The 18,515-nt window shown below is 44.2% G+C and overlaps 1 protein-coding gene and 1 pseudogene across 1 annotated transcript in view; one reads left to right on the top strand and one right to left on the bottom strand.

Moving 5' to 3' along the window:
• FER1L5 (fer-1 like family member 5) overlaps positions 1-14,297 on the bottom strand; it is a 55,731-nt gene extending 41,434 nt beyond the window's left edge. The window contains exons 1-12 of the mRNA XM_037054972.1: positions 14,213-14,297; positions 12,617-12,669; positions 11,896-11,987; positions 11,075-11,183; positions 9,846-9,900; positions 9,304-9,413; positions 7,347-7,475; positions 6,607-6,669; positions 5,551-5,601; positions 1,380-1,410; positions 632-747; positions 307-427 (exon numbers count right to left, since the gene is read on the bottom strand). Of these exons, the coding sequence (XP_036910867.1) occupies positions 307-427; positions 632-747; positions 1,380-1,410; positions 5,551-5,601; positions 6,607-6,669; positions 7,347-7,475; positions 9,304-9,413; positions 9,846-9,900; positions 11,075-11,183; positions 11,896-11,987; positions 12,617-12,669; positions 14,213-14,297 (1,015 nt within the window). The remainder of the gene's footprint in view (positions 1-306; positions 428-631; positions 748-1,379; positions 1,411-5,550; positions 5,602-6,606; positions 6,670-7,346; positions 7,476-9,303; positions 9,414-9,845; positions 9,901-11,074; positions 11,184-11,895; positions 11,988-12,616; positions 12,670-14,212) is intronic.
• LOC118992955 (ferritin heavy chain-like) lies at positions 29-3,326 on the top strand (annotated as a pseudogene).
• Positions 14,298-18,515: the final 4,218 nt, after the last annotated feature.

Below are 18,515 nucleotides of genomic sequence, written 5' to 3'. Positions count from 1 at the left end.
GATTTGGTGCTTCCTGGTCAGACCCCTCCCATTTTCACTCTGTCTGTGTGACCCATAATGACAGCAGGGGGCTGGCATACGGAACCTCTGTACCTGAGCATCAAAGACAGGCCAGGGACATATGCCCATTTTAAAGGGTGTCTGTGGAGCCTCTATAAAACTACTTTTAGTGGGTTTTTAGTTTCACCTTTTCCCTCCCCCCTGAATCTTAGGTTAGTATTCACTTCGAACCAGGAAGCCCCAGAGGACCTAGGGTGCCACTGTGTAGGGCACCTGAGGGTCACATCTTCCCTGTCACCCACTCACTGAGGTGAAGGTCCTCTGCGCAGTAGATGAAGAACTGTAATTTGGCCATGTTGATGGGAACCATCATTGACTTCAAGACCTGAATATTGTCATCAGCTCCATAGGGCATCTTTTGATCTACCTGGAAAGACCAGAGAGCTGACAGGGTCAGAATCATGGGAGGTCACAGCCAAGGCCACCGAGGGGGAGTGAGTGGACAACCCTGAACTGACACAGTGGACAAGTGAAAGCACGTGAAGATCGATGGCCACTTGGAAGGCCCAGGGGTACCCTACAGAAGCAGCCAAGGTAGGAAATGTTACTGGGAAGTGGGGGGTAGCCTCACCGGTGCCTGATCTCCCACACCAAGGGCACAGATGGTGACCTTCAGGTAACCTCTCACACCGCTGCTGGGTTCATTTGGCTGGCAGAGGCCTAACCATTTCCTTAGTAGTATGTGACCTGGAAAGGCAGAGGGCCCATGGGAGTCCAGCTTCCAGCCTCCCCTGAAACCAATCTTTGTCTGTGTAGGAGAGGGATGTGGAAATGTGTCTCATATATTCTGATTGCAATCCAGTAGTAGAAGAATGAGAGTCACTCTTACCATTAGGGCAAGAGAGTGCACTCACCAGGCTGCCAGCTATTGATTTTAGAAAATTGGAACCCCTCTTTCCCATCCTGGGAACCTATCGTTGTTACAGTCCTGGTATGAGAAAGACAGGAATTTCCCCCAATTTTAAGTCCCAACCTCAACCTGGTATGTATGCGGTAACCAAGTCTCAGAGGAAACCTGCACAAAAGCTTCAATTCCCCAACACTGGCCTCAAAAATAGAAAGTCAGCCCAAGGCTGCATTAAAAGATTAGTGCTTGACCCTAAGGGATGCCTTCAGTTTTGCAGAGAAAGATGTTCTTATAAAGCAAGATAAACTACCATAAAGTACAGTAAAATAGTACCAAGTATAGAAAATAATTCATACCCTTGAATATTCTCCCCAATGTATGGAACACACATGGGTTTTGTGATGTTTTGACACCTGGCCTGGTGCCAAATTTTCTCAGAAGATACACATATTTGCAACAACTGTTTACTTACCTGGAGAATGGTATATAAAACCAATATCTGTCTGAAAAGACAAGAGTGGAATAAAGATTAGTTAGGACTTCCAGCCAAGATTTGTAATACCAGCTAAGCTGATGACAGTAGTAGCCACTTGCCTGCCCTAACGTTTAAAATCTGTGCAACAAGATAGAAGGTGGCCCGTATCCCCACCACTCTACAAAGGAAGACACTGAGTTTGGGAGAAGTGCTCAACATCTTACGTTTAGAAAATAGGGAGTCCTGGACTGAAAGGACACTTCACCACCACTGCCTGGCCAACATAACACCGACTCTTTTCTCTGCCTGGGTGTGGGATGGGCTTCTGTCCGGGGGAAGAGGATGACCAAGGGAGGGATTGGCAAAGATACTATGAGTTTCCCCTTTGCCCTGGGAGAAGGGCTCGGACTGAGGCGAGGGAGATGTGGTACAGGACTGAAGTGGTTATGGGGCAAGGTCACCTTGTAACTCACATCTGAAAGGTCCACAGAGCAGTCCCCAGATCTTGCACATTGGGGCTGCTTTGAAACCAGTTACCCTCTTGCATTAGGTAGGCAAAGATTTCTTAGATACACCAACAAAAGTACATCCATAAAAGAAAAATCTAAGAACTTGGGCTTCATTAAAATTAAAAACTTCCTCTATTTGAAAGACACTATTAAGCAAATGAAAGGACAAGTTATATACTGGGAGAAAACAATTCCAAGTCATATATCTGATAAAGGACTTGTATCCAGAATGTATAAGAAGATCTCAAAAGTCAATAGTGAGCAAACAACCCAATGAAAACAAGCAAAAAATTTGAACAGGCATTTTGAACAAAGCAGATATATAGAAGACAAATAAGCACATGAAAAGATGCTCAACATCATTAGTCATCAGGAAAGTGAATAACCATGAGATACAACTACATAATTAGAAAGGCTAAAATAAAAAAAGACTGACTATAGACAGTCTTCATGGAGAGTTGCTGTGGTTTTCTGCTTCAACAGCGTTTGTATGGCACCAGGCACTTGCCTTCCCACCCCAGCCAACTGCCCAGATCCAGTCTTCTCACAGCGCCCTCAGAGTCCCAAAGTCCCCGCCACGGCTCCAGCACTGTGAAGCCTCCTGTTGTCAGCCACCATCATGACCACCTCTGACTGGCAGGTGTGCCACACCTATCACCAGGACTCGGAGGCTGCCATCAACCACCAGATCAAACTGGAGCTCTACACTTCCTACGTCTACCTGTCCATGTTTCACTACTTTGACCACGATGATGTGGCTTTGCAGAACTTTGCCAAGTATTTTCTTCACCAATCTCATGTGGAGAGGGAACATGCTGAGAAACTGATGAAGCTTCAGAACAAACGAGGTGCCCGAATCTTCCTCCAAGATATCAAGAAACCAGAACGCAATGACTGAGAGAATGGGCTAAATGCAATGGAGTGTGCATTACACTTGGAAAAAAGTGTGTATCAGTCACTACTGGACTTGCACGAACTGGCCACTGAAAAAAATGACCCTCATTGGTGTGACTTCATTGAGATTCATTACCTGCATGAGCAGGTGAAATCCAATGAAGAGGGTGACCAAGTAACCAACCTGTGCAGGTTGCAGGCCCCTGGATCCGGCATGGCAGAGGATCTCTTTGACAAGCACACTCTGGGAGGCAGTACAGAGAGCCAAGCCTTAGGCCGCCTTCCCACCACCACGAGAGTGACTTCCCTGGTCACCAAAGCAGTATGTGCATGTTGGAGTTACCTTTATTTTTTCTATGACTTGTACCAATCATCCACTTATGTCCTTCGTTTGTACCACTCCTTCAAGTAAAGTTTGGTCCCTCCCCCGCCCCCAAAAAAGTACGGACTGTATCAAGTGTTGATGAGAATATGGAGCAACTAGAACTCTAATATACCTCTGATAGGAATATAAAATGATAAAAATTGTTTAGAACTTTTGGGGAAAAACCATTAAGAATTTTCTTTAAAAGTCAAACATACATGTACCATATGAGCTAGTCATCCCACTTCTATGTATCTACTCAAAAGAAATCAAAGCATATCCCACATTAAGATTTATGCTCAATTTTATTGCAGCTTTCTTGTGATAGCCCCAAACTGGAAATAATCTAAATGTTCATCAGCAGATGAATGGATAAGCAAACTGTGGTATATCCATACAGGTGAGTACTACTCAGCAATAAAAAGGAGTGAAATATTGATACATGCATCATGGATAAAACCTCAAAATAATTATGTTGAGTGCAAGTAGCCAAACAAAAAAGAGCACAAGCTGTAAAATTTCATTTATATAAGAAAGCATGCCATTGGTTGCCTGGGGATGGGAGGAGGCGGGATAAGAGTTAGAGGGAAGAAGTACAAAGGAGCACAAGTAAACTTTTGGAGGTGATAGATGTGATAGATATGTTCATTATCTTGACTATGATGACGGTTTCAGGTGTCTATACAAATTTTTAAGTGTATCAAATTATATATTTTAAATACGTGTAGTTCATTGTCTGCCAATTATACTGCCATAAAGCTAGAAGAAAACAAAACTCAGTCACCCCTAAAAAACCCCCAAAACCTTAGTCACCCTTAATGAAGCAGTAGACCTAGGCAGTGGTCACCCCTGGCTGTTAATGACAGAGACAAACAGACATTCTGTGCCTCCTGCTGAAGTCATCTGACCAAATAATTGGCCCAAGTCTGAAGGAGCCTCTAGATGGAAATGCCTCAGCAGGGAGACCTGTGAAATGAGCCCCTGGAGATGCAGTCAGCAAAATCCAGACTAGGGGAAACTCTATAGGACAAGCAAATTTGTTTAACAAATAAATTGCAAGGAAAAAAAGGGAATGGGACCAACAGAATAGAAGAGACCTGAAAATACACTTTAACCAACCACGATGCAGGCACCTGGTTTGGATCCTGGCTTGGGCAAACTTTAAAAGGAATTCACAAGACAATTAGGCGAATTTGAATATCAAAATAGAAAGGGTTTTAATTAACTGTGATAGCCATATTTGGTTATGCATAGTAAAATATTTTAGAATATGCTGAAACATTTTAAAATAAAATGATATCATGTTTGAGATTTGCTCCAAAATAATCCAGTGGGTTGTGGAAATGGGCTGAGTGTGGATAAAAACCTGATTGACAATGAATTGGTAAAGCTGAGTGATAAGGAAGTGGGAATTTATACTATTCTCTCTACTTCTGTGTATGTTTAAAATTTTCCAAGAAAATAATACATTTTTTAAAAGCTCAGGTTTTCTCTGCCCTCTGTATTTTACTCAACATTTCATATGGTTCGTCATTGTCTGAAAATTTCTCAGTGGCCTTTGTCAAAAGCTCAACGTTTCTGACCTTCTGCCATCTACCCTCTCTAGAATCTTAATTTCTAAGCCTGCACTGCTGTTTGGTCAGATGCGGGAGGGACAGTTCATGACTGTTTATGTGCTTATTACAAGTAGTGAGAAAGTAACCTAACTTTAATTTGTCCTAAATTTGCCTTTTCCAATGGTGGAGACTTTTGTTGTGGGTTGCCAGATTTGAGAAATAAAAATACAAATGCCTGCTTAAATTTGAATTTAACAAATTTGCACATAAACGATGACTACTTTTCAGTATATATTTGTTCCCTGCAGCATTTCTTGAGGAACCATGCAATATTTGGGACATGCTTCTATTTACAAAGTACCTGTTGTTTAAGGTTCAGATTTAATGGGACATCCTGTATTTAACCTGGCAACCCCACCTTTTCCTGATCTTCTTGGATTTGGGGAATCTTCGTGTAGCCCTTCATGAAGCAAGCTTTGTCTGGATTTCTCCACCAATTAGGTTGGTCTTTTCGAGTGCTCTGCTTCCATTTCTTGGAGACAGAGGCTTGAACTGTGTCTATCACAAGTGCAGGGACTTCAACAAGGCATCCAGCACTTTCATGAATGTTACAAACTTGAATCCTCACAACAACCCTGTAGTTCAGTAAGTTATCGTCCTCATTTTACAGATGAGGAAGTAGAGGCTCAGAACACTTGTCTAAGTCACCCAGTGGTAGGTGGATCCAAATCTGAAACTTTCTGCATAAAAATTCAAGTCCTTTCCCCAGGACTTGTGCATGGAGCCAAGGGTGGGTGGGTTTCTATGACCAGTTCCCCAAACCTTCTCCTTTCTCCAGTACTCACTTGGAATCTTCCAATCTCTGCATTGTATCTCATCACTGAGGAATTCATCACCTGCGGGGGTGGGGGGTGGGGGGAGGGAATTCCGGGAAAGAGCTCAGTTATTCAGAGCCCAGTTTCCCCCACCCGCACTGGAGGAACTATAAAGGCACATTCAGAATTCTCTAGGGTTTACTCCATGCTTCCTAATGGCCCATTCTGAACACCCACACAGGTCTTATCCTTTAATTCTGAGAGAAACCCTGTGAGGTTGAGGTTTTTAGTTCCATTCTCCCGATGAGAAAATTAATTAGAGAGGCCAGTTCACTTGGTCAACCCAAACCAAGGGTTGCATTTGACTCTCTCATGGTCTGCTATCCTGGTTGTTTCCTACGTGCCTGTGTTCTCACAAATGTGGGAACTCTTCGAGGGAGAGGCCTCCTCCTTCTCCTCAGCCTGTGCTGGGCATATAGGAGGCATACAATAAACACATTTTCACCACTGTTACCAGGCTCCCTCTGGTAGGGGAATGGAATGTGCCAAGTCAAGGGGACATTAGATGGGTCCTCTGGCACATGGGAGGAGATTGCTTTGTTCACCTCGGTGTCCAGGTCAGGGCCTGACAGTTGGCTTCTATATTTGTTTTTTTGTTTAAAAAAGCGTTTTTTAATTTATTGATTTTAGAGAGAGAGAAAGAGAGAGAGAGGAAAGAAGAGGGAGAGAGAGAGATTGAGAGAGAGAGAGAAACATCAATTTATTGTTTCACTTATTGATACATTCATTGGTTGATTCTTATATGTGCCCTGACCGGGAATTGAACAAGCAACCTTGGTGCCTTGTGACAACGCTCTAACCAACTCAGCTACCTGGCCAGGGCACCATTCCACATTTGTTGAATGAATGTATGAATGTGGGTCTGGGCTGCCAGGGAGTGAAGAAGGTGGTGGAGATGCTGCCTTGGGGTCAGAAAGACCATATGAAGTGACTCTGGCTCTATGGGTGAGGCTGGGGAAAAAACCAAAGTGCTTCACAGAATTGAGGTGGGACAAGAGAGTGGACCTATCTTGTCTAGTTTTTCACCTGGATTAAGATGGTATCATCGAAGAACTTTGCAGGAACCTCATAGAAATTCTGGAAGAAGATCTGAAGGACAGGATAGGGGTGTGAGTAGACAATGTTTCTTCCACCACTTGACCCAGCAACTTAATAAACCCAAAGGCTCAGAGTGGTGGGCTTCTCTTTCCATCATTTGTCCATTTCAAAAACTCTCAGCTTATATTGCCCTCACACTCCTTCTCAGGAAGCAGAGGCCCGCCAGGCTCCTGAGGAGTTTTCTGTCTAGATAAAGGGCAGGGATGGGGGATTCCCAGAGAACCTGTCAAGAGCAGCTCAAGACCCCGCTAACCGCCCTGGGATGGAGACCCATCCACAGAGATGCCTCTGTGTCTTTCTAGATTCCACTGCCAGTTACGACTTGCTGCAGCCAGAACTTCCCATCCCAAATGCAAACCTAGCTCTGTCACTCTCCTGCTTCAATCCCCCCATGGCTCTCAAGTGCCATTCATGACAGGCCCCAGTGCATTTCACAGGCTCCCCTCCCCATGTCTACAGTTCTATGAATAATTCCTGCAAATTATCCATCTGTATTCCTGGTGCCACAGTGCTCTACTCTATGCAGGTGCTCAGTAAGTGCTTGTGGAACACATGAAAACACCCTAGTCAAGAGGCAAGCTGGCTGCCTGCCTGCAGAAAATGCCCATCCCAACTGGACCACTTGGCCAAAGTGCCCCATTGAGCCCTGAAGGGCACGTGTGGCCCACCTCATTGAAGAAAGGGTTGTTTCCCATCTTGGTCCGTGTGAAGTACTGCTTGCCTCCAATGACCACCTTCACCAGTGGCTTGAGGTTGTTGCCCATGAGCTGGCGGGCTTCAAACACCTTCACTTGGACCTACCGGCAACAAAATGAGACCCCGATATTGGGGACCTGGGCTCCCCTTCTTTCACAGGGACTCTCTCTGAAAGAACCAAATAGGGTGAAGAGAAACATCTACTGCACACAGATAGAAGGAGAGCCCACAGGGAGGAGGCTGGCAGGAGCTGGTCTGCCTGCCTGGAGACAAGCCTGGGGATGGCCTCAGCCTTGTTTCTTTCTGTGAACTGTCAGCTGCGCTGCTTTGCCTTTTTCATCTAGTGTGGACTTAATTTTTCTTCTCCACTGGTATGGGCTGGCTACAGAATAAGAAAAAAAGTCTAATGTTTCTGTTTGTTGATTTTTATCTATGGCATTTTTAAGGAATTGAAATTTTTTAAGTTCCATGCAGTTGCATCTATAATCTGTGGTATAATCTCTGATTTGTGATTTCTTTTGCTGCTTTTATGTATATAAAGGGTCTGTAACATGAGCCTAGAATTAGAAGGTAAGAGGAAGAAGAGCAACTTGGAGCCACATAAGATCCAGCTGGCTTATCCTGGGGGAGAAGGAAATAGTGATGGAAGTGGTGAGCAGAGCATAGTCACAGCAGCTTGCCATCTGGCTATGTATGGGTAGTAAATAGCATACAGTACTCCCAGGCCAGGCTGTGGGTCCAGTCATTCTCCATGAGGCCTCCTGTGTCTCCTCAAGTCCAGAGGCCCTTCAGAGACTGACACATGAGCACCCTACAAGAATGGACCAAACCATCCTAACAGCCCTCATGTCAGTGTTTTGTCCTAACCACTAAGACAGAAAGGGGACTGACATGGGCACACTGACCTTCTATCCTGTGGTAAACTAACCTGGTGAAAAAGGACAGGGCAGAGAGAGAAGGTATTCCAAAGGCACCATGTACAAAGGCCTGGTGGCTAGAGAGAGGCTTGAAAATGGGGACTGTGAGTAGTCCAGGTTGTTAGTACAGGGTGGAGAGTGGCAGGGGGAATGGAGAGGGTAACTTGGAGGGGTGAGGCTTGGGGTATCTAGGGTCTGGGAAGCCATTGTAAGGAATTTGGTTTTTGTCTGCAGACATTGGGGTGTTCTTACTTTTAAGGAGATCTTCAAACAGGTGTGTGGCATGACAAGAATGACGTCTCTGAAAGACCACTTTGACTGAAGAATAGACAGGAAAGAACTTGGAAACCTAGAGTTTGGGAAGAACCTATCAAGGTGGCCCATGGAAGTAATCAAGCCAAAGAATGGAAGTGGTGATGGAGAAGTGGGAATGGTCAGATGACATTAAGAATTGGCCTTGGCCAGTGGGCTGGATGTAGGGAGTAGAGTGAGGAAGAGGAGTAGTCAAGGATGACTTTGAACTTCCTGAGCAACTGGCATACTGAGGCATACAAAACCATGGCAGAAATGTTAGGTCACAGGCTAGGGATCAGAGGGAAGTTAGGGGTTCCAGAATTCACAGTGGAACTGTGACCCTTCCCAGGATCCCCCTCAAACTTCCCTCAGCATCTCCCATACAGCTAATTGAACCTTGTATGTGGCTAGCCTTGTGTTGTCAATAATCCTGTGGACTCCTGCAGGAGCCCAGGCCTTCTGCTCTGTCTCCCTGGCCCCTTCCAGGACCTACTTGTGCATAGCCAGCAGCACCTCCTGTTGCCCCACTAGACAGTCTCTAGCTTCAACTATGTGCACAAGTGCCCCTAGACTGGCCCCTGGACCAGCAGGGATGCAGTGAGAACCTGTAGCCCCATCTGCAGCTCTAAGACACTGCCATGATCTTGTGAAGAGGCGGTGATGACCTGGGAACACTGTCAGGCAAATTACATAAGCTTTCCACCTGGAAGGTCCTCACCTGAAAGTGCTGGGGCTTTGAAGACATCTCCTTGTGTGCAACATAGCTGTGAACCATCAGTTTCTGCCTGGCTACTTCTCCTGCAGTTATGCCCAGAAGGTCTTTATCCCCTGGAGAAACATAGTCCAAGGTGAGCTCTTAGAGGCTGGGGCTCAGGACATTTTGAGGCATTTCCCCCATTTTATCATTCTATCTCTTGACTGAAAACATGGCCAAGACCTGACAGGGCTACATGTGTGCTCAGAACATTCCATGGTCCCCCCTCTACCCTCAGTAACCCTAGGTCCCACTCTCCACACATGTGGGCTCTTGGAAATGGCCATCCTTATCTGCTGCCCATTGGAGGCTGCATGTCTAGAGATGACAAATGGATATTTTAAGGAGACAGATGGCCTCAACTAAGTGTCTGGAGATCTGGCCTCTAGACCTTAACCTGATTACAATCCTTCTACAGCCCTCAAGGATTGGGTCTTGATGGTCCCAGAATGCCCATCCAGTTATGCTTGGGGAAAAGCAGGGGTAAGCTCCATGAAAAGATATACCTGTTTTCTCAATATCTTGGTTGGTCCTGTGGGCCACATGTAGGGTAATAGTGCACTACAAGGCAAAGAGAGGGGAGGGGGAGCTATAAGCCAGACCATGCAATCCTTAACTAAGTCATAGCATCAGAACGCAGCCCAGACTGGTGGGTTCATGCCCAGTTCTCCTGGGTGGAATGATGCTGGCCATATTGCAGGGGGGCCTGTGCAGTCTGGGATGCAGGGAGGTTGTAAACTGGTGGTTATAAACTGAGGAACTGTATAGACAGATGGACACTGGCCAGACCATGTATGACAACAGAACTTGGACCCAGTCTGCAGCACTCAGCCCAGGAAACCAACCTACAGTGACCAGCCCAGGAAACCAGTGCGTCGTAAATCAGACTTACGGGAAGTCGGACCAGCCCTAGCAACAGTCCAGGAAGCAAACAATAATGATTAGCCCCAAATGGCCAGAACTTGATTAATAACTGCAACTTCCCTCATTTTTGTTCCCACTTACAGCTTAGGATCAATCACAGAAAGCTAAATATGCACCTTACCCAATCAGATAGGATGCCTAGCTACTAGTGAGATCATTTACAGTTTCCCCACGCCAGCAGCCTCACATCCATGTACAGCTGAGCCTTCCCTCTTTTTTTGCTATAGAGTTTTCCCTCTCCTCTGCCTACATTTGAGTCTCTGCCAAAACCAAGTGATGGTGGCTGACTCCTTTTCTATAGCCAATTCTGAATATATAGCATTTGCTGGTTTTCATCTGGTTGATCTTTGCTTGTTTTTACACACCTTAAAAACACCTTGCTTGTTTTTACTCACCTCCTGTGTAAAGCCTCCCTTGACTCCCAAGAAGAATCATTCATTCCCTCTTGACCGCAGTGACCTAGCTCTCTTCACCCTTGTACATGTGTGCACTTGTCAGCGTGAATGGCGCCCACTCCGATAGACTGTGGGCTTCATTTACTATAGTATCCCAGGCCTCGCACCGTTTTAGACACCCACTGAACGATCAACTAAATAGTCTAAATGGGTAGGTAGGTGGAAGTGTGGGTGAAGGGATGGGTGGGTGGAAGGGTGGGGAAATCAGGGAGATGCTGACAGTGTGATGGGGCCCACCCCCAGGGACAGAAAGTTGTCTTTCTGAGTGAGGTCGCAGGGGATCTGCTGGGGCAGAGTAGCCCAGTTTCTCTGGCTGTCCCCAGTCCTCCAGCCACCCTTCCTGGGACCCAACTCACGTCTGTGGGCTTCATGGAATGGTTGAGTAGGGCCAGGTCCTTCACAAAAAGGACCTCTCTTGGTTTTTTCACCAAGGGCTTCAGCAGTATTGTGGCCAGGCCAATGAACCTGAGGAGATGAGGAGCAGGTATGGGTGCCTGAGCCAGAAGAAGGGGTATCTTTCCATTTTAATCAGAATTTTATGTGGGGATAGTTTCTCTCCTGGAGGCTGTGTTGTCCACAGAGGGGCTGAAGGAAGAACAAGGTGATGGGGAGCATCCATCAGAGGACACAGGGCTTTTGAGTCTCTGGTAATTGGCTTTGGGGCTGCCTGGGTAGTGGGTGCCCCAATTACTGGCTCTACTTGCTCTTTCCAGAAGCTCTGCTCCCGCACTCATCCTGAATAGGAACTGTGCCAAGTTACAAATGATTCAACCAGGGGGTGGACACCTGACTAAAACTGGGCCAGTCAGATTCTCTTATCCTAGGAATTTTGATCTAGCACACCATAGCTTCCATCTCAGTGGATGTCAGTCTCAGCTGAATGGGGCCTTGATGGGAAGCAGGGATAGGCAGAAAGAAGCAGAGCTTTGAGAGTCCTGTGGCTCCAGAAGAGATGGAACTGCTCCTGGGCTTCTAGGTTCCTAGTTCTAATTGACCTGTACTTCTAGTCTCACTACCTTTCCACAAGTGCCTCCCACCTATCCCCCCTTTTTTTCGGTAGCTGGATGGAGTGGATTCTGGTCCTTGTGTCTGAGTTATGGATTAGAGACAAAGAGATGGAGCATTTGCTGTAGCTTTAGTCAGGGAGCCAGGCTCCCCCTACCTCTCCCCGTCTCACCTTTCTTTCTTTACTGAGCCCAAGTCCCGAAGGATGACTTGCAGGAAAGAGTCATTCTGTAAGGGGCGCTTCCAGAGGTGCCAGACTAGGGTCTGTGGAAAAACAGAGAGATCAGTATCCTTCCTCTACCTTTCCCTTCCCACCGTTCTAGGAAATGAGGAAAGACGCAGACAATGGGCTAAGCACTGTGTTGCTCTCAAACTGTGGAACCTCCCTCAAGTCTAATTTCCTTAGAGGATGGAATAGCATTTGCTACCATTCACCAAGGTGCTGGGCACCTACCTGGGTCCCCACAGCTTGAACAGCAGTACTGTGGGCATGTTAGTTACGAGTTTTGGGGACCGAAGGCTGGGGCGGGGGGCATCTATGAAAGGAAAGTGAGAATGGATCCTGCTTTGAAAGGAAAGTGAGAATGGAGCCCCGTCTCTGCTTCAGGTTTCTGGGGATATCAGGACGGTCAGGTTGGTTAAGGTGAACCATACCATGGTCCATACCCAGAGTGGAGGAGAAGGGCAAGGACAGCGATGGGCAGATGTGGCTGCTGCAGCCCTCAGGTCTTCATAACCTTGTCAGCTCAGAGGCTACTCCCAGACAAAGATTCCCAGCACTGGGAAAAGCTTTTGGGGCTCCATGTCCTCTCCCTAGACTTATGAGCATGTTCTGACCCATCCTCACTATCGAGTGTCATTGCCTCTTCTAGGCTTACCCTGGTACATTTTACCTCATTCCATGTGGGGTTATTTCCCTCCACCTCACGAGTTTTCTTCTTGACATCTGCAAAGACACCCAGGGGCTGGCACCGATGACAGGAAATATTTAAAAGTCTAGCTTAAGTTTGGTAAAGAAAGGTGGGAAGCTCTGAGAAAGCTCCAAGGCTATAAAAGCAGGTGTTCTACGGCACTGATTCCTTCTTCTTCAGGGGATTTCAAAATTTCTCACTTTTTATAAGAATATCACCCCACATGACAAACAATTTTTTGTGTTTGTTTCCTTTTCTTCCTGAGTGTATAGTTCCCAGCCATCTTGCAGCCAGTTGGTGCCATGCGACTTGGTCTGGCCAAAGGGGCATGGGAGGGATATTCACCACTGCCAGGCCTGGCTCCTAAAATCTCCCATGAGATTCTCCATTCTCCTTCTTCCCACTCTCTAAATCCACACTCATGATCTACTGACAGCGTGGTGCCAGGGGGGCTGGGTAGCCACAAGAAGCAAGCAGCTTGTGTCTGAACCACTCAGGAGAGCGAGCTGCCTGACCAGCACCACCCATTCAGGGCTTGGTGTAAACAAAAGATAAACTTCTAATGTGTTCTGGCACTGAGATATAAGGCTGTGTTTATTCTCAGAGCACAGATTAGTGTACCCGAAGGGACATCCCAAAACATCTATAATGAATTAAAAGCTCTTTATCTGCTAACATCCTCCTCTTCCAGAAATATCTTTAAAAAAAAGAACAGCCTGTAGCCCTGCAAAGAATCATTACTTTGAGATTCTTCCCAAGGAAAGAGAGTGTGTGTGTGAGAGAGGAGAGACCAGTAATAAAATGGCAGGAATTGCATACTTAACTCATGTCTCTTATGAAAAGTACTTGGAAAACTTCACTTGCCTGTAGCTACCATCTTATACTCTCCAACAACAGATAGTTTATTTTTCCTTCTCTTCTTCCCCTTTGATCCCAGCTCTTGTTATGAAGACATACTTAATCTCTTTCTTTCTCTCTCATAAACACTTTAACCCCCTCACAACCTTTCTTGGACTTTTTACCTTATCTATACAAAATGGAGACAATAAAACTGGCCTCATTTGCCTCATGTAATTGTTGTGAAGAGCAAAAATCATTATATTTACAAAAGTATAAATTATTGATTATAAAATTAATTAATGTTCTTGGGCAATTACAAGAAGTTGTAGAAAGAGTTGTACATATATTTATATATCTTTTAAAATTTCCACAGTCATTCTATGGAGCAGGTACACTTTTTTTTCTTTTAACATGAATTTGAGGCACAGCCCTAGTTCATGGAATCTTGAGATTAATAATTTTAAAAAGTATTAATCTTCTCTTTTTCTCATAACCAGGCCCTGGAAAAAATGGAGGCAGAAATGTCATTTTATAAGGAATGCATTTTATAAAGAATGCAAAGAAATAATAAAAGAAATTATAGCAATAAAGATAACTTTTGAAAGACCTGAAGATATATGCCTCATCTTTCTGTCAGAGTATCTTTCACATAATAGGGCATCGATAATCTTATTTTTTTCATCAAATACATGCTGTCTCTTGGGGCACCTCTCTTTCATCCAGGACCCTGGTGCTTACCTCTGAAGTAGGCGGACACACAGGGTCTGGGTGGGGGAGTTAGGGGTGGATTAATCTTTGCCGACTCCACGACGAGGCACAGCATGTCAGCGACCTTCTTCCCTCTGAAGCTTCCTTCTTAGAGCACCTTGGTCCAAGTCTTCTTCTAGGGCTCATGAGGCTAATGGAGCTCTGAGTCTGTTGCTTAGCAATAGAAATGATGTCACAAAGGTGGGTGGTTCCGGGTTCTTAAGAGGAATCAAGGGGAATGAGAGGAATAATAAATCAGAGTATGAAGCCTGTGGTTTGAGGTAACTAGGTCCCTAGAAACAAAACAATATGGCTGCTTCTCATTTCCTCTTTCTAAAACCAAACCCAAGTTCAGCTCCCTGCTACAATGAAAGCCAAACTTGTGAGACAGGTGCTGGTGAGAAGAAAAGAGATTCATTCAAGTGCTGGCCACCTGAGAAGATGGGGGACTTAGGTCCTCAAAAACCCATCTTCACATCTATCTCAGTGCAGGCAGAGGTTTTTATAAGGAAAGAGAGGGAAAGCAAAACAAAGGGATCAAGTGGAAGGGGTTGAGCCATGACTGGTGTTGCTCAGTGCGTTGGGCATCCTCTCACAAACCAAAGGTCACTCACTAGTTTCATTCCTGGTCAGGGCACATGCCTGGGTTGCATGTCCCTGGTTGGGAGCATGCAAGACAACCAATTGGTACTTCTCTTGCACTTTGATATTTCTATTCCTCTCTCCCTCACCTCTCTATAAAAATACACAAATAAAATTATTTTAAAAGGGTAGGGGGTTGAAAAGTTCTCTTTGTGAAGACCAGCACAGTCCATTCCAACAAGAACATTGAAGCTGGTCAGGCAAACTGGTCTGCTCGGCATCATCCTGGTTTTACAACCAAAGGTCAGCAGATCTCTCAGAGCTGGGACGATGGATGGTTGGAGTCTGTATCTTTTCAAGTTAGTCTGTATCTTTCTAGAATTCTTACACAAACACGCTTGTGTATAAGCTACATATTAGTCAGAGCCAGCACACAGAGAAACAATGTCAAAGTAATGGTGGTGTGGGTTACAATTCCCCACTGTTATTTCTTTTCTCCTTTCTCTTTTGTTCTTGCTGTCCTTCTGATGTCAAAGTCAGATATGTTTCCTTTATACAAACAAGTTACCTGGAGTTAACTGTTACCAAAGTCATACAATTTAGATAAGAAAACAAGAGAAGTGAGGCAATCTGAGAAAAGGAAGAGGAAAAGTAAAAGATGATTTTGGTGATATTTCCGAAGTCCTGCCTAATGTGCAAGCAAACATTTAGGAATCATATAAGGTATGGTCTTCTGTTTTCTGAAGGAAACCTAAGTTCAGATATGAATTTCTCTTTAGGAAAAAAAATTAGCCTTTTAATTAGTAAGGTCTTATGCCCTCTGGGTTTGTAAAGCTTTAAAAAGTCTCAACACCATTGAGACTTTTTGCTGTGGCATCTTGACTGCTTTGCAGGCATGTGGGCCTGAGGGCAAAGCTGAGCCATTTACTCTGTCGTCACATGAAGACTTTTTTTGTTGGAACATTATATGGTATATTTTATTCGGTAATTACTATGAAAATTAATGCATGTTTAAAAATGCATATGAGTTGAGGAAACTATTTGAACCTTTGAAGGTCTTTATAAAATCTTCATTCTGCCCTTGCACTTGATTGATAATCTGGCTGGATAATATGATTGATGTAGCAGTCAGGATGGACTCCCTTATGCTGTGTTAACAAATGAACCCAAAATCTCAGTGGCTCAAAATAATAAAGCCTTTAAAAAATAGCAGCATTACTGAACTATAATTCGCATACCATAAATTCTGCCTTTTAAACTATGTAATTCATGTTTTTAGTATGTTCACAAGGTTGTCCAACTATTACCACTAATTCCAGAACATTTCATCATGCTTAAAAGGAACTTCGTATCCATTAGCAATTACTCCTCATTTCTCCCTTCCCATAGCCCATAAAAACCATGAATCCATTTTTTAACTCTATAGATTCGTTGATTCTGGACATTTCATATACATGGAATCATACAATATATGGTCTTTCTGATGGGCTTCCTTTACTTAGTGTAATATTTTCAAGCTTCATCCATGTTGTAACATATACCAGCTTCATTCCTTTTTATAGCTTAATAAATCTATTGTATAAATATACCACATTTTGTCTATCCATTTGTCAGCTGATGGGCATTTAGGTTAACTTTTTGGTTGTTATAAATAATGCTGCTCTGAATATTTATATACTTGGACATATGTTTTCAATGATCTTGAACACATACCTAAGAGTGGAATTGTTGGGACATATGGTAACTCTATGTTTAACTTTTGAGGCACTGCCAGACTGTTTTCCAGTGGCTGCATGATTTATAATCCAACCAAAAACAGGAAGATTTTAATTTCTCCACATACTTGTCAACAATTTTCTATCATTTATTGTTGTTATTGTTGACTTTTTTTGCCATTTTAGTGGGGGTGTAGTTGTGAAGATTTATTTTTCACCTTACTTCCAGCCAAGATGAGGCATAGGTAGACCCCCTTTGCCTCCTTGCATAATCAAAAGAAGTACAACAAATTTAAAAACAAAAAACAACCAGACTGACAGAAAATCAAACTGAATGGAAGTCCAACAACCAAGGAGTTAAAGAAGAAATATTCATCTAGAAGGGTAGGTGGGGGGGAGATGGGAAGCTGGGTGGAGAAAACTCAGGGCAAGGCAATGGCTGCAGGACTGGGCAGTCCCACATTCCAGTGCTGATAATCCTGGACGAACAACTGGGAAGCGACACAGACCACACAACAGAGGACTCCAGTCCTGGAGATAAAGCCTCAAAGCCTCTGACTGAAAACACCTGTGGGGGTTCAGTCTACAATGGGAGAAACTCCCAGCCTCACAGGAGAGTTCTTTGGAGAGACCCACAGGGTCCTAGAATGTACACAAACCCACCCACATGAGATTCAGCACCAGAAGGGCCCAATTTGATTGTGGGTAGCAGGGGAAGTAACTGAAAACCAGTAGACAGTGGAGCAAGCAGCACTGTTCCATTTTGGACCTCTCCCCCACCATACAGCGTCACAACTCAGCAACTCAGGTTGCCCTACCCTAGTGGACATCTAAGGCTCTGCCCCTCACTATGTAATGGGCACGCTGAGACAAAAAAAACAAAAAAATTAAAAAAGGCCCAAATGAAAGAACAGATCAAAGTCCCAGAAAATATGCAACTTAGAGATGAAGATATGGCCAACCTATCAGATGCAGAGTTCAAAACACTGGTAATTGCGATGCTCACAGAATTGGTTGAATTTGGGTGCAAATTAGATGAAAAAATGAAGGCTACACTAAGTGAAATACAGGAAAATGTACAGGGAACCGACATTGATGGGAAGGAAACCAGGACTCAAATCAATGTTTTGGCGTAGAAGGAAGAAAACATTCAACCAGAACAGACTGAAGAAACAAGAATTCAAAAAAAAAAAATGAGGAGAAGCTTAGGAAACTCCAGGACATCTTTAAATGTTCCAACATCTGAATCATAAGGGTGTCAGAAGGAAAAGAGGAAGAGCAAGAAATTGAAAACTTAGTTGAAAAAATAATGGAGAACTTCCCCAATCTGGCAAACGATACAGATTTCCAGGAAATCCAGGAAGCTCAGAGAGTTCCAAAGAAGTTGGACCCAAGGAGGAACACACCAAGGCACATCATATTAAATTACCAAATATTAAAGACAAGGAGAGAATCTTAAAAGCAACAAGAGAAAAGGAGACAGTTACCTACGAAGTGCCCATGAGACTATGAGCTGATTTCTCAAAAGAAACCTTGCAGGAAAGAAGGGGCTGAAAAGAAGTATTCCAAGTCATGAAAGGCAAGGACCTACACCCAAGATTACTCTATCCAGCAAAGCTGTAATTTAGAATGGAAGGGCAGATAAAGCGCTTCCCAGATAAGATCAAGTTAAAGGAGTTTATCATCACCAAGCCCTTATTATACAAAATGCTAAAGGGATTTATCTAAGAAAGAGAAGATAAAAAATATAAATAGTAAAATCACAACAAACTCATGGCTATCAACAACTGAATCTAAAACAAAAAAAAACAAACACAAACTAAGCAATCAATTACAACAGGAACAGAATCACAGAAATGGAGATCACGTGGAGGGTTATCAATGGGGGAGTGGGAGGGGAAGAGGGGGAAAAGGTACAGAGAATAAGTAGCATAAATGGTAGGCAGAAAATAGATATGGGGAGGTTAAGAACAGTATAGGAAATGGAGAAGCCAAAG

The sequence above is a fragment of the Sturnira hondurensis genome, unplaced genomic scaffold, assembly GCF_014824575.4.
Source record: "Sturnira hondurensis isolate 20B ecotype Veracruz unplaced genomic scaffold, ASM1482457v3 Scaffold0008480, whole genome shotgun sequence".
In the NCBI taxonomy this organism is placed as follows: Eukaryota; Metazoa; Chordata; class Mammalia; order Chiroptera; family Phyllostomidae; genus Sturnira; species Sturnira hondurensis.
Note: the sequence above shows the minus strand (reverse complement) of the source record. Positions and strands in the feature narration are given on the sequence as shown.